Consider the following 13721-nt stretch of genomic DNA (forward strand, 5'->3'; position numbering starts at 1 on the left):
GGGGGGGGGGGAGAGGTAGACCTATACGTACATTTAATTCCGTTCACCAACTCTACACTAACCATATGTTATATAACATTAAATGTACTGAAATAACGGACCGTTCATGTGATTGATGACACTGCAACCACCAAATGTGAGTTAAAACTATGGGTTTTTTTTGGCTGATATGCGTGAACAAATTGAGTTCCCAATACATTAAAAATATCATCCTAGTTTTAAAATATCATCATAATCTCAACATGCGCATTTAAGGGCTAATTTTTTTATTGAAAAATTGATAAAATTATATATATATATATATATATGAAATCCAATTAAATTGAATAGAATGACATATACTAGAATACATAATAATAAATAACAGTCTTAAACAGAATACACTTTAAAAATAAATATGCAAATTTTAATTAAATTATTTAAATATAAATAACATATCAACATGTAGTATTTTAACAGTCTAATAGAAATCGAAATATAATTTTATTTAGTCGAAATGTGTGTTTATTTATAGAATTGTATAAAAACAAACAAAATGATATAGTTATATAAAATAAAGTTTTTTTTAATCCAAACCTAATAACCTAAAGCCTAGATGAATAGCGTTCTTTATCACCATTGGACCACCGACAGGTTGATGTTATATATACATATATGTATATTTATATTGTAGTAGTGACCTATCAAAGGGATTTCTTTTTTTGTTATAGTTTTCTCACTAAAAAAAGAAAAATTTAAAAAATACCCCTCAAATTCTATCGAAGTGTACGAAAAGACCCATTTTTTCTAAATGTGCCGAAAATTCCAAATCTGATCGAGTAAATACAATTTTTTTAAAAACTTAAAAAAAATAATAATAACCAAACCTCTTTATATAAAATAAACAAATCAAAATGAAACACAGATACATATATTTACCCCTTTTATACAAAGTATTTACTAAAGTGTTTTATCAAAAAAAAAAAAGTATTTACTAAAGTGGAGAGAAAAAATGGAATAAAATGACGACATAATTGACGTCACACGGTCCATTTCTCATGCGTCATGTTGCAATAATGTAATGTTGATGGCGGCTCATCCGCACCTAAGATCTTAGATCTTTGAAGAAAAGAACCTAAGATCATGTAAAACTAAACTAGTTTATAGCCATTATTATTTTTATTTTTCAGCAAACATTTGATCGTAATAATTATATACAAGAATTTATTTTACATATATAATTAACATAACCTTATAATTATAAATTTTCTAATATTATTATTTATTATTTTATGCAAATTCTTAAATATTTCTAAATAATGATAGAATTCGAACCTCTATTTAATAACTAAAGCAAAGCAAAGCATACCATGCATATGTTATTTATTTAATTTCAAAGCATGAATAAATAATAACATTAAAAAAAAAAAGATTCCCTTTGCTTGTTTGGTGCCTATAATTATCCACATATATCCTCTCTCCAAAAAGCATCAAGAGCGACTCCATACCTCCAAAAATACCACACAAAAAAAATGAGCGATCCAAGTGGCCAAACCACCACCGGAGCCGGCGGCGGCGGAGGCAGTGGTGCCGGCGGCGGCGGAGGTTTCGCAAATCAGCCGCAGTCGCGATCGAAGACGAAGCATAAAATCTTGGCCGGAGTTTTCAGCATCTCTTCATCAACTACTGCCTCCAGCAACAACTAATTACTTATTTTATTTTCTTTCTGATTTAGTTGTTTTCTCGTATCCTTCTGTCATTTGGTTGTTTTGAAGTTCGATGCTTTAGGGCTTGATTAGAGTGGTGATTATGTGTAATTAACCAAACTGTGTTCTATTTTTCTCGTTTTGTGTTTGTAAAGTTTTTTAAATAATTAGCAAGTAAAAAATGGAGTGGATGACGCTTCGTGGCAATTTAAAGTGTGAAATTTAATAACCTATATCGCAAATATTGTGAAAAAAAAAAAGTCTCTCCGGCGGTGAATTGAATAAGAATAAAATGTATAAATTTTAAATTTTAAAAATTGAGTTTTGCATAAATTTCAAATTCCATTTCTGCATCCGTATATTTCAAATTACATTTCTAATGTATAAATCGGTGAAAGGAACAATTTCAAAATTCCAAACTATAATTAATTAGCCGGAAAAATACTTTTACGCGACTGCTAATTAATGGGTCAACAGTATTTGAGTGTGTGAGTTCTTTTAGCCCATTAAGAAAATTAGAGAAGTGGGGAACCCACTAGATTGACCGGAAGGTTTAGGAAGGTTTCAATTTTGACCCGAAAATCGAATCTTCATCCGATTCAACCCGAAAAAATGAGTCTCATCTCAGTCCTAAATATCTCGACCCGATTTTTTTTGGGTTTTCGCATCGGATTCAGATCGGGTTTCGGATCAACCCGAAAACTCGTTTTTTTTTCGAAAAAAAAAATACAAATAAATTTCAAAAAACATATTTAATGGGCTGGTCCGGACCCCGAAAATATTGGGTTGTGTCCGAGCTTGAGTCCGAAATTTTTGGTCCGAATGCGGGCTGGGAGCGGCCCAATTGACATCCCTAATCTAGACTAAACCAATGGGTTATGTTTTTTTGTACTTGTTGCTAGGTATTAAACAGTTTGTGTGATTTCGGTTTACTTAGAATTTGGTTAATACGGTTAGATTAGCGGTAATACAATTTCTGTGTTTGTCCTGTAATACATATTGATTTGAATGAATTCGATTAAGGTTTAAGTAGAAAAATATCAACCGAAAATTGAACCCAATTTGCTTATCATTAAATGTGTTTAATTATCTTTCACAATCTTTCAATTGGAATTAATTAGATTCTAAGCTAAGTTATATGATTATCCACGTGGATTTAGTTTATGGAATAATTTATTTAAAGTTCAAAACATTATCATTACTGTCTTAAACCCATGATTATATATGCAAAATAATACCTCATCCCTTAATCATTTCACCAAAAGCTTCTCTTTGTTATTCTCTCCATGTCTCTTCCTCCTCAAAATTCGCCAAAATATTTGTTTTATTCTAATTAATGGACTTTATTATAATTTGAAATAAATATCACATAATGGTCCCGAAATCTTCTCGTTGCTATATTCATAAGATCAAGCCAATTGTCCATGCAGGACCACAAACAACCTCAAACCCTAGAATTAATTGTTATGTAATTATCATTTCTCTAATTATATATGCTTTGATTGTGTATCTAATTAATTAGCTCATGATTGTTTTTCAGTTTACTCAGTTTATTATTTCGACTGAAACCCTATAATCCTCGCGACTTCTTCAATCTAATCATTCAGCCAATATATATATCTCCTAAGCTAATTGTTTTTCAGTTTCCTAAGCTAATTAATTTGGTTATTGTAGGGTTTGAATTTTTCTGTTTTGAATATATATATATATATATATATATATGGTTGGTTTTTATATTGGGTTTCATTTTGGTTCGCATTAATGATACAGCAATTTTTTTCCTTACAAAACATGTATAATAAAAAACCTCAAAATATTTCATATTTCTCCCCTTTTTAATAATGATGATTGTGAAAGTAGCAGCATTGCAAGGAAACTATATATGAAAAAAAAATTGATTCGATATCCGTTTTCTCACTTGCTGAAATTTATGTAAGTGCATAATATTTTAGACTATAGTGTATAAAACATCTGAGACAATATAATTAAATTATGAGTTTTGGTCGATAAGATGGGCCTACGCACATATGTTACAAAGTACAATCATGATATTCTTTTTTAAGGGTTTAATCATGAAACACTGTTCTGCCTGATTTTCCTCGTCCATGAATCATTACAGTTTAATTTACATATTACATTTTAGGATCAATAAATCCATTTAGGGTTTTGGAATCCACACATATACATTTCTTTACACAAAACTTATTGCATTGAGTACTCTATTTGTCTAAGCAAATTGTAAGATAATTATTGTTTTTTTTTTTTGTTATTTAGATTCATTCTATTGTCAATAAAATGTTACAATGTGTGGTTCCTGATTAATTAAAATCGAATTAATCTAATCAAGAGGTTAGTGGAGTTTCCGAAGACAAGGAAAGGCCCATGCAAATGATTTGTTCACATGAAACAACATACTCATCTCTCTCTCCCCATGTCCCTATAAGGCTATAACCATGATAGACTTAACATCTGCATCAATTTTTTTATTAATAATATTATGTTAAACTACAAACATTAATCATCAAATTATATTGTTCATAATAAAGTTGTAACCCTCTTTGTTCCATTCAATTGTTTTACATTGTTGATATTACTGTTTTTTTTGTTGTTGTAAGAATTGATCTAAACCTATTCTGTTATAGTCATATATGCTAAATACCCATTTAATTTACATTGTAGAAATAAACCATGAATATATTGAATTTATAAGAAATAAGTGAATTGAAAAATGTCGAATAATATCGAGTGATACCTCAATCTATACCGTAGAATGGAACCCAATATTCGAACAATTGAATTTCTAACTTTTTAGATTTAGATATCGAGTTGTTGGTTTTCAAAAAATTATATATCATAAAATATATCGCAGTACATTAACTAGAGACTAAACTCTAATTTCTAAAATAAATTTATGTATATTTCAAATTATGTCCATAAAAGAAATAAAATATTTCCATGGAAAATCAATTACCAAACCAAAGAATACATTTAAAGAAAACAAAACCCTAATTACACCTTTTTTCTAAAGAAAATATAAGTATATATGTGAGCAACGCAATCAAACAAAACACATGCAAAACATACCATAATTTCTCCACACAACGGCAACTTCGATTTAGATAAAGACATAAACTTTACGATAAAATCGACAGAAACACGCAAAACGATGCAAAACCCATCTCACAAAGACGCCTTCACGGTCCATATAAACGAAGCTTTCGACGATTATAAGCGTAACCACAACACCAACAACGAGAACAGGATCCTCAGTTTCTCGGCCATGAAGCTCTTCCATCGATTCCGCAAGATCTTCATGAGGCTCACGCTCTCCCTCCCCTCCTCCTCCGGCCGCCGTAAAAACAGCGGGGGCTCCGGAGGAGGAGGAGAGAAGTTAGAGCCGCCGAAGATGTCGTGTAGTTCGTATTACTCGTCTCATTCTCACTACAGTGAAGCCATCGCAGATTGCATTGAGTTCTTCAATAAGTCCTCGGCTCATCAGTCTCGTGATGAAGATCGTCAGGTTGTTCATCATCATGACTATTATTATGTTTAGTCGAATTCTTAAGTCAAAGTCATGGTTGTGTTTTTTCTTATTTGAGGGTTTCTCTTTTCCTTTTGCGGGTTTATTCAGTTTCTGCTTGTGATTTTGTGATCGTGCTTCGGATTTCGGTTTGTCCACATTTACATGGATTTCTACTATATTATAAATTACAGAAGACTTGAAAACATAGGAAAACAAGAAAATTTTATCGTGAAATTGGTATTTTTATATTTGATTCGAATTAAAAATCTTTTTTCTCGTCATTTCCTCTATGTATATGTAGTCTCGCTTATTATTATTATTATTATTATTATTATTATTATTATTATTATTATTATTATTATTATTATTATTATTATTATTATTATTATTATTATTATTATTATTATTATTATTATTATTATTATTATTATTATTATTATTATTATTATTATTATTATTATTATTATCGAGCATTAAGTTCATTTCTATACCAACTTCTATGGTATTATTTCCTTGAATACTATCATGTATCTCTAACTTTAAATTATTGTATAAGTCCAAAATCGAATCTGAATAATTCTATGAAATTCATCATAGTAATCTTAGTCGTAAATATACAAATCTAAAATCTTGTTATAGTGCATTTGACATTGGTAGTTATTCATGTGACCAAGAGAAATTTTTTTCAAAATTGAAATGATATTTGCATTCGACATTGTGGATCCAATTTGACCAGACCCTGGATCAAAAATCTTAATTGATATTTTCTATTATTTATATTATTTTTTTTAATAAAATTATATTTAGAGGTTGTTTGAAATTTTAAATCTAATTACAGTGTATTTTTTATATAATTTATAATTGTTATATATAGTAAACACCTTTGAAACGACCCTATGTATCTTTTCGTGGTAGCACGAAATACGAATTTTCCACAAAAATGAGGCTCAAAGAGTTAAGTTCAAGCCCATTAAGGTCACACACAAAATGCGCCATTGAGAAGCATCTGAAAGCATATCCTAAATTTTTGTTAATTCGGAAAATAAATGTATTATTTTATTCGCATGAAATAAAATGCGTGGCTCCATTGTTTTTTTTTTTAAACTTTTAGTTTGCCGATTAAGGGGCACTTGAGTCGACCTCAATGAGTTGTATTTCCAAGGGACAATTTGATAAAAAAAAATACATAAAATATTCAAAAAGTATAAAAGGTACATGAAAATTTTTAAGTACCTAATAAATATTAAATTTTTGTCGAAAAATGCTAAATAAATACATAAATTCTTGAAAACTGCGGTGTCCATTGAAATCGTTAAATGTGATCTAATATGGAATGGAATATATAACCCACATACGATTTTATTAGAAAATCAAAGACGTACAATAAAATTAAACGGACCGGGAAAATAAAAGAAATACCAAAGAAACTCATAAACTAATAGCAGTACACACACTCAAAGGATCGTTGTAATCATCAACAAACGTCATGTCCATGGAACGCGCGGTGCGTTTGGGATCAGTGATTGGAAATCGCGATTTCTAAGGGCACTTGCGTTGGCCGCCGTGGGTGGTGAGGGCGGCGTAACACTCGCACTTGTCGTAGTTCCCGGCCGTACCAGCCGGGACGCAGTTGCATCTCATGCAGCACGTCCCGCACGCACGGTGGCAAAGTCGCGGCCTGCTCGATAACTTGCACCGCGCCTCGCACGCATTTCCGCAATCTATATATACATCTCAAACAAAATTATATTTTATATAATAAAATATATTATTGTAATTATATATCTCTACAAATATTTACGATGTTATTTCTAGAAAGTATATTTAATATTATAAAGGTATTATTGTAATTACGTATTTTTTTTTATAAATATCAGGTTAGTTTTGTTGTTTTGTTAAAATATTTATTTCTCACATCTCCAAAACCATTGTTTAAAAAACATATGAAATTTGAAAAATCGTAGAAAAATGTATTGTTTCGAATTTGTATGCATATATATATATATATATATATATGGATGTTATTAAGTACCTATTTTCTTTGCGTAGCCATCTTGAGGTTTTGAGTTTGCCTGAATTAAAAAAAAAAACATGAAAGCTCGTAATTAATATAGAAAAAATATATAAATTTATAAACATATATAAGAAATTGCATATATATATATATATATATATAGCTTAGTTGTGAAAATAAAAGCGTACCGTATCGGCCTGGACAAGGTGGAGGACAAGCAGAGAGACGAGTAGAGAAGCGAGTAGAGCTTTGTGAATAGCCATAACTCAAATGTTGGAATTCAGATAATAGATAATATAATATTTTTGATAATTTCTATGAGAGATTTGTGAAAGATGTTGTTGTGTCCGGTGGAGAGAAATGGGAAGATGCTATTTATAGCCGCAGAAGCAACCTCTGTTCTGTCTTAGATTATTCTTGAGATTTTTGTTTTAAAAATAATTATTAACGTATATAATATGTTTTATACTGCTTTATTAGGAAATTTTAAAAAAAGTTACGAGGAGGAGAAATTCGAAATAATAGTTTCTAGCATTTATTCATATCTTTATGAATAGAATGGATTTAAAAAATAATAATTTATGCTAGAATTGATTGAAATCGTAATTTTGGGTTAATTATCATTGAGATACATATAGAAATATATGTTTTGTAGTCGTTAGAAAAAAATTTTGCTAATTTTTAAAGGATAGTTTGATAAATTGGTCGGTTGGTATAAAAAGCGAGCATACGCGGAGAAGAGAATATTTCTGGTGGTGAAATTAGTTGCATAGTGAAATAAAATTTTCCATTATTAATTTTGTGAGTATTATTAAAGTTCATGGAATAAAAAATTATGTTTAATTAATTTTGTATATATAAAAAACTTCAAAATTTTAGAATTAATTTTGAAAATCAAATAAGATATATATAAACCGTCTTTAACATTTTCTAAATAATATAATTCTGTTTGGTTGTAAAGATGGTTCTTTCGGCCGAATAACCGGTTTCGGTCCATTATTCTCCAACACCAAACATTCAATCCATTAGGACAGCCACAATTATTTTCCCCCTTTATTAGTTCTCCTTTTCGTCTTTTCTTTATTTTTTTTTTTGGGAATAATCCTCTTCTTTTTGAAATTTTCTAAATTGGAAATACAATTCATACATACATACATACACACACACACACTTGTAAGAAAGACAATATGTGTGTCTTTTTTCTTGATCGTAAAACCTGTAGATAAGGACGAGACTTTCGTGTTTATGTTACGTGGGAACCGTACTTATCTAAACCCATCAATTCAATTGATCTTTTGTTCGTAAACAAAAGCTTATAGTAAGCATCTAAATTAAACATTACCTCCTTAATCTCTCTAACCCCATCTCTTTACACTCCTCTAATAAGAACAAAAGTAAAGGAAAGAGAAGATAAGACAAGTCGTCACTTAAAGCTTAGGCTGCAAAAAACATGACACGCTCCACACCCCTTGAGCAGCCACCATGCTCCTCCTTATCTCCGGCCAATTCTCCGGCGATCGGTTCAACCCATTTCTACACCACGCCCGACGGGAGACGAAGAACAAGCTGCCCTCCCATCAAACTGCTCAAGAGAAAAAACAAGGGCTTTCGTTATAACCCGATTCAAGAAAATCTCAGATAATGTTTTAAGGGCATCCTTTGATGTATCTTTGTATTCAACAGTTCGTATGAATCGATTAAAACTCGATCCATGAAAATTTCGACATCATTTAAGGGTGTTCTTTGATGTATCTTTGCGTTAGCAGTTCATGTCAATTGGCCTTTGGCTGATATTGTCATATGGACAAACAAAGGCTAAGTTTTTTTTTTTTTTTTTTGCGACAAACAGACAGGTTCATTGGGCGTACCTCTTCACATAGTAGTAGCAGAAGTCAGCAAGAATGAATGTCTGGACGATCTCCGAGAGGAGGACCGTTATCGGCCACAGCCCGTACCCTAACGCAGTCAGTAACCGTCCTCTAGTGTCCAAAACCTACACACGTTACATTTTCTTTCAGAATGGTATCTGGTATGAACGCGTAAGAGAGCTTATACTGTCTGAAAAGGACAGCTCTGCTCTGCAAGATTGGGGAGGAAAACGTGGATGCTAGGGTGTACAGTTCTTTAATCGATTCAAGAACTGTAAAGAAAGGTTTATATTTGCAGGGAAAAACCTGAAGGACCCAATGTGCACAACTCAAGAACCTAGCTATCCCCAAAGCAAATACGTAATGTGCTGTGAATGGCTCCACGATCTGAGAAAGGCAAAACACATCAGAAAGAGTACGGGCCAATCTTTGTATCACTGATCGACGATAGATAGAAAATCATTATCTAGAAAAAGAAGAATCATAGATGAATCTGAAACTTATAGGATAGAAACCGAAAGTTTTCAAGAAATTCAAACTGAAAACCGAGAATACCTTTGTGTTTTGCATGACTCTGAGTTGAGGAAGAACTGAAACGGCTTCGAGGTAAACACAGAAAGCCCAAGCAACTCTATTGATCATGTGGTGACGTGTTGTCGGGTGAATAAGTACAGATAGAACGGCGCATGGGATAACCTGCAGTAAGAAAGAAGAAGATGGCCAGAAACTCAGCAACTGAAGTTAAAACCGGGGCAATGATAAGGCAATATATGTACTGAAGGCATCAAGACAGGCGATTATCATTACCTCTTTGAACTTAGATAGCAATTCATTTGAACAGTCTTAATCACCAGGGTTAGGCTGTTTAATTCTAACATTAGATTAAAGCTAAGCCTTTTCAACAAAATCGGTTTCACTAGTTTTATCAGAATCAAGATGAAACAATGAAGAAAATGAAAAGAGGGACTAGAAAAAACCATTTCATCCATAAAGAATGTAACCTTTAAAGCAAAGTAACCAGTGGATGAAAACTCCAAAAGGATAGTATCGACAATCAAGTAAGATAAACATCATATTCTCGTCCATTCAAATTCAAACCCTGCATAAAAACCCGAGTTCGCTAATTACCCTTTTCAACCTCGTCTTCAGTTTAAGTCATTGCAATGATAAGAGTTACGTTTTTTCGACATCTGAACCACAGATAGATAGCAGAGAACTGGAACTAGCACCAAGGGAACAGCAGAGTGAAAGTGAGACAATACCCAAAAAACAGAACATAGGAACACAACTTACGACATAATAGATAGAGAAATTGTCCTTGTCTTCCATGTAAGTGGGTCTAAGCTTAAACCGGATCATATAGATGACCCAAAGGGTGGTCACCAACGTTGCGGAATCAAGTAAAGTGTGAATATCGAATTCCATGACGAAACTGCAATAGAGCCTCACTGCCAGAAACAGAGCCGTCAGCTCCTGTGACTTCAGAGACAGCCCTGTGAACCATACACACACATTTCCTAAACCAAATCGATAATACGAATCAAAATTGCCCATTTCTGGAAAAAAAGGTATACGGTAAACATCACACAAGCCCTAAATCCGAAACATCAATTTCTCAGGGGATCCGAAGATTCCGAACCAATCTATTCAAAATTCCACTTCCCTGAACAGAATCCTAACCCAAGCCCAGAACTTCAAATTTCCGACAGAGAGAGAAACGCACCGGCACAAGTCTTCTCTTTCATGAGCTTGTAGATGAGGATGGAGATTCCAATGGCATGAACAGCCTCGGCGGCGACGAAGAGGTTGTCGTGGTCATGAACAATCATCCTGAGGAAAACGAGAGCCGCCATGGCTGAGACCACGCCGAGAAAAGCCTTCACCTTCGGTGGTTGCCGACGAACCCATGTCGTCACCGTGTGGATCGGCCTCTTCGCCGCCGCCATCGTTGATCTATATTCCCCTTTTACTTCGATTTTTGGGACAAAAGATTGAAGCTTTCGATGTTCGAGAGAACCGGGTACGATGATGAACAACCAGATCGCCCCTTTACGTGTGATTTGCGTTTTTTTGGTTTGGATCAGGTGATTAATTATACTATTTTTTCGCTTCTCGAGTGAGGGAATTGAGAACGGATTAATATTTTTCCTGATGCATTTTATTAACATCAATTCATTTTTATAAAATTTTTAATATTTTCTGAGGGCGACACGTGGAAGGTACTCGCTGTTAGGTGAGAGATTGGATTTGTGGTGGGCCAACGACTCCTGCTGCTTCGGCTCTCTTGTCTTTTCTTCGTGTGAAAATTGAAATTGCGACACGGTTCGGTATAGTTCGGTCCGGTCGGCATCATAAACCGGGAGAACAAAACCCATTAAGCCTCAGACGAGATTATGATATTCTTAACTCAGTACATAAGTAGCAGTGACCAATGACCATCCACAACTCGTAACGGCAGATGAGATGTAATAAATCATAGTGACAATTAGAAAATGAATATTTTTTATAACAAAAAATATTTTGAAAGAAACCTAACGGATATAAATGTTTTAAAATTGAAAAATTAATAAACTAAACTTGAAAGAGGCTTTGTTTCGGCCCATAAGAAACAATAAGAACCGCAACGGCAATCATGTGTGAGGGCCGGGCCCATATAACGCTCTTGTAGCCGTTTGATTTAAATCGTACGGAATCGACCGTTTGAAACTTTGAAAGAAGTCTCTCTCTCAAATCCCAACGGTCTACTCTCTCTGTCTCTCGTCTGGATTCTTGCATCTCCGTTTCAAATCAGAATCGGAACTGAGAGTTCGTGATGGGTATGAAAACGGGTTGCCGAGATTTGTCGGATCGGGAGAAGTGGGACAAAATCTTCCAGGGTTTGGCCAAGATTCTTAGGACCAAACAGGATCAGCTTGAATCCCTCGTCAAGGACAGGAAGATTCTGGTTGACAGAATCAAAACTCAGAATGATCGCTGGGTCTCTGATGTTCGGCTCTACGAGGATCATATCTCTATGGTAAATCCCCAAATTTCAGAAATCCAAGTAAAAAAAATTAGGGTTTCAGGGTTTTGTCGCAACGAAATCGCTGTAAGATTTGGGGATTTTCAGGTTGTTATCTTTAGTTTTCCTGGAATTTTAGTTGACTGCTTTTCTCTGATTGTTCAGATGAAAGATGAAATTGAAACGATGGAGATGATGCGTTTGGTGGAAGTGGCCAAATCGAATATGTTGGTTGGATTGAAGGATAGAGATGTTTCTCTCTGCAAAGTGAAATTAGGTTTGCGAATGCTTCTTCCTGTTGATACGTTCATAAATTGATCCTATTTCCTCGGGCCCAAAGTTTTCTCCTTTCCTTTTTCTGTATCAGAACAGAATTTCATTCTTTTATAAAAGCCGAAACCAGCATCTTAGTGTGTTTGATCGGACAGAACATGGTTGCCCTCTTTGCCTGATCCATCATCTATGCATTTGCAGAACATACCATGGATGAGTTGGATGATTTCAAGGCATGGTTTCACTTCCTCACTCTGAATTCAACAGTATGGCAAGCTAACCCTATTGAAGTTTTTCTTATGGCTTTCGCTAGATGGCACGAAATTCGGTATAAGAAGTTTATTTTTTCGTGCAGAATAAAGATTTCGGTTCCAAAGCTGCAGGAAGTAAGTCCTTGGAAACCGAAATGAGGAAACTGAGACTTGAATACATGAAGCTTGCTTCTGAAAAGAACTGTGAGGTATCTTCGCTTATACGAGAAAATGGTTTCGTCTGGAATCAATTCAAATGCATAGAAAGCGATTTTGTTGATAAATTGAAGGGCAAGGATGATGAAATCGCACGAGCAAGCATGAAAATTTCGAGTCTTATCTCCCATCAAGAGGAGCTGCAACTATCGCTTGATGAAAAGGATGGTATCATCTCGGGATTGAAGGGTAAGGTGGCTGCAATGGAGGAGGATGCAAGTAGGAAAGAAGAGGAAATTTCAAGGCTATCACAAGAGCTAGAGTTGGCACAGAAATCTCGTAGTTCTAAGATTACACCGGTTTTAACCCGATGCACGACTCGTACAAACAGCATCAATGGCAAGACGGAAAAATCCAATGCAGCCGCCAAGAAAGATCTGCCTGCTGGAACTGTTCCAGCTTTAGTAAAACAGAGTGAACAGGTATAGATGTACTCGTGAACTGAATGTTCTAAGTATATACATATATATAAAGAACTGGTAGCACTATGAAACCCAGAACCGTATTCTAATGCCCGTATCTCCGTTGATTTCTTGGAAATGTACCTTTTCTGAAATCTTTGAATCTTTTGATCAGGGAGGCAAGAGCGTGAAGAGGAAAATCCCGAGTTTAGAAACACCGAAGCTGTTCTCGTCCACATTTAAAGTTCCCAAGTTGAAGGCTCCATCTCCGTCTCCTCGAGCAATGCAGCACTCTTGAATGGATAAAATCCCCATTGATGCACATATTAGGAGCTTATGGCTTAAGTTAATCATCTGCATTTCATGTATGTATTCTAATCTAATCTGTTTCTAGGATTATCATCCCTTGATTTACACAATGGTGACCAGACTAGCCAATTAAGGTATATAGTTAGGTGTTTCTCCTTCAGTTTTTCGGGGGGGGGGGGG

The 13721-nt window shown here is 34.1% G+C and overlaps 3 protein-coding genes across 4 annotated transcripts; 1 reads left to right on the forward strand and 2 right to left on the reverse strand.

Annotated features, from left to right (window-relative positions):
* Window positions 1-6532: 6532 nt before the first annotated feature.
* On the reverse strand, window positions 6533-7584 carry LOC104809468 (gibberellin-regulated protein 1). Its single transcript, XM_010535480.2, has 3 exons — window positions 7411-7584; window positions 7241-7280; window positions 6533-6929 (listed from the first exon to the last, which is right to left on the reverse strand). The coding sequence occupies exons 1-3, from the start codon at window positions 7483-7485 to the stop codon at window positions 6748-6750; spliced, it is 297 nt and encodes a 98-aa protein (XP_010533782.1). The 5' UTR covers window positions 7486-7584; the 3' UTR covers window positions 6533-6747.
* A 903-nt stretch (window positions 7585-8487) lies between these two features.
* LOC104809477 (putative ER lumen protein-retaining receptor C28H8.4) lies at window positions 8488-11216 on the reverse strand. Its single transcript, XM_010535490.2, has 6 exons — window positions 10814-11216; window positions 10384-10583; window positions 9646-9786; window positions 9397-9477; window positions 9091-9215; window positions 8488-8804 (listed from the first exon to the last, which is right to left on the reverse strand). The coding sequence occupies exons 1-6, from the start codon at window positions 11034-11036 to the stop codon at window positions 8756-8758; spliced, it is 819 nt and encodes a 272-aa protein (XP_010533792.1). The 5' UTR covers window positions 11037-11216; the 3' UTR covers window positions 8488-8755.
* Window positions 11217-11791: 575 nt separating this feature from the next.
* Window positions 11792-13695, forward strand: LOC104809508. 2 transcript variants are annotated; one of them, XM_010535529.2, is made up of 6 exons: window positions 11793-12106; window positions 12257-12368; window positions 12566-12630; window positions 12720-12824; window positions 12906-13253; window positions 13408-13695. In XM_010535529.2, the coding sequence occupies exons 1-6, from the start codon at window positions 11903-11905 to the stop codon at window positions 13528-13530; spliced, it is 957 nt and encodes a 318-aa protein (XP_010533831.1). In that variant the 5' UTR covers window positions 11793-11902; the 3' UTR covers window positions 13531-13695. The 2 variants fall into 2 exon arrangements, with proteins under 2 accessions (XP_010533823.1, XP_010533831.1); XM_010535521.1 differs by having other exon boundaries at window positions 11792-12106; window positions 12720-13253.
* The last annotated feature ends 26 nt before the right edge of the window (window positions 13696-13721 follow it).

This window comes from Tarenaya hassleriana, unplaced genomic scaffold, assembly GCF_000463585.1.
Source record: "Tarenaya hassleriana unplaced genomic scaffold, ASM46358v1 Cleome1, whole genome shotgun sequence".
NCBI lineage: Eukaryota > Viridiplantae > Streptophyta > Magnoliopsida > Brassicales > Cleomaceae > Tarenaya > Tarenaya hassleriana.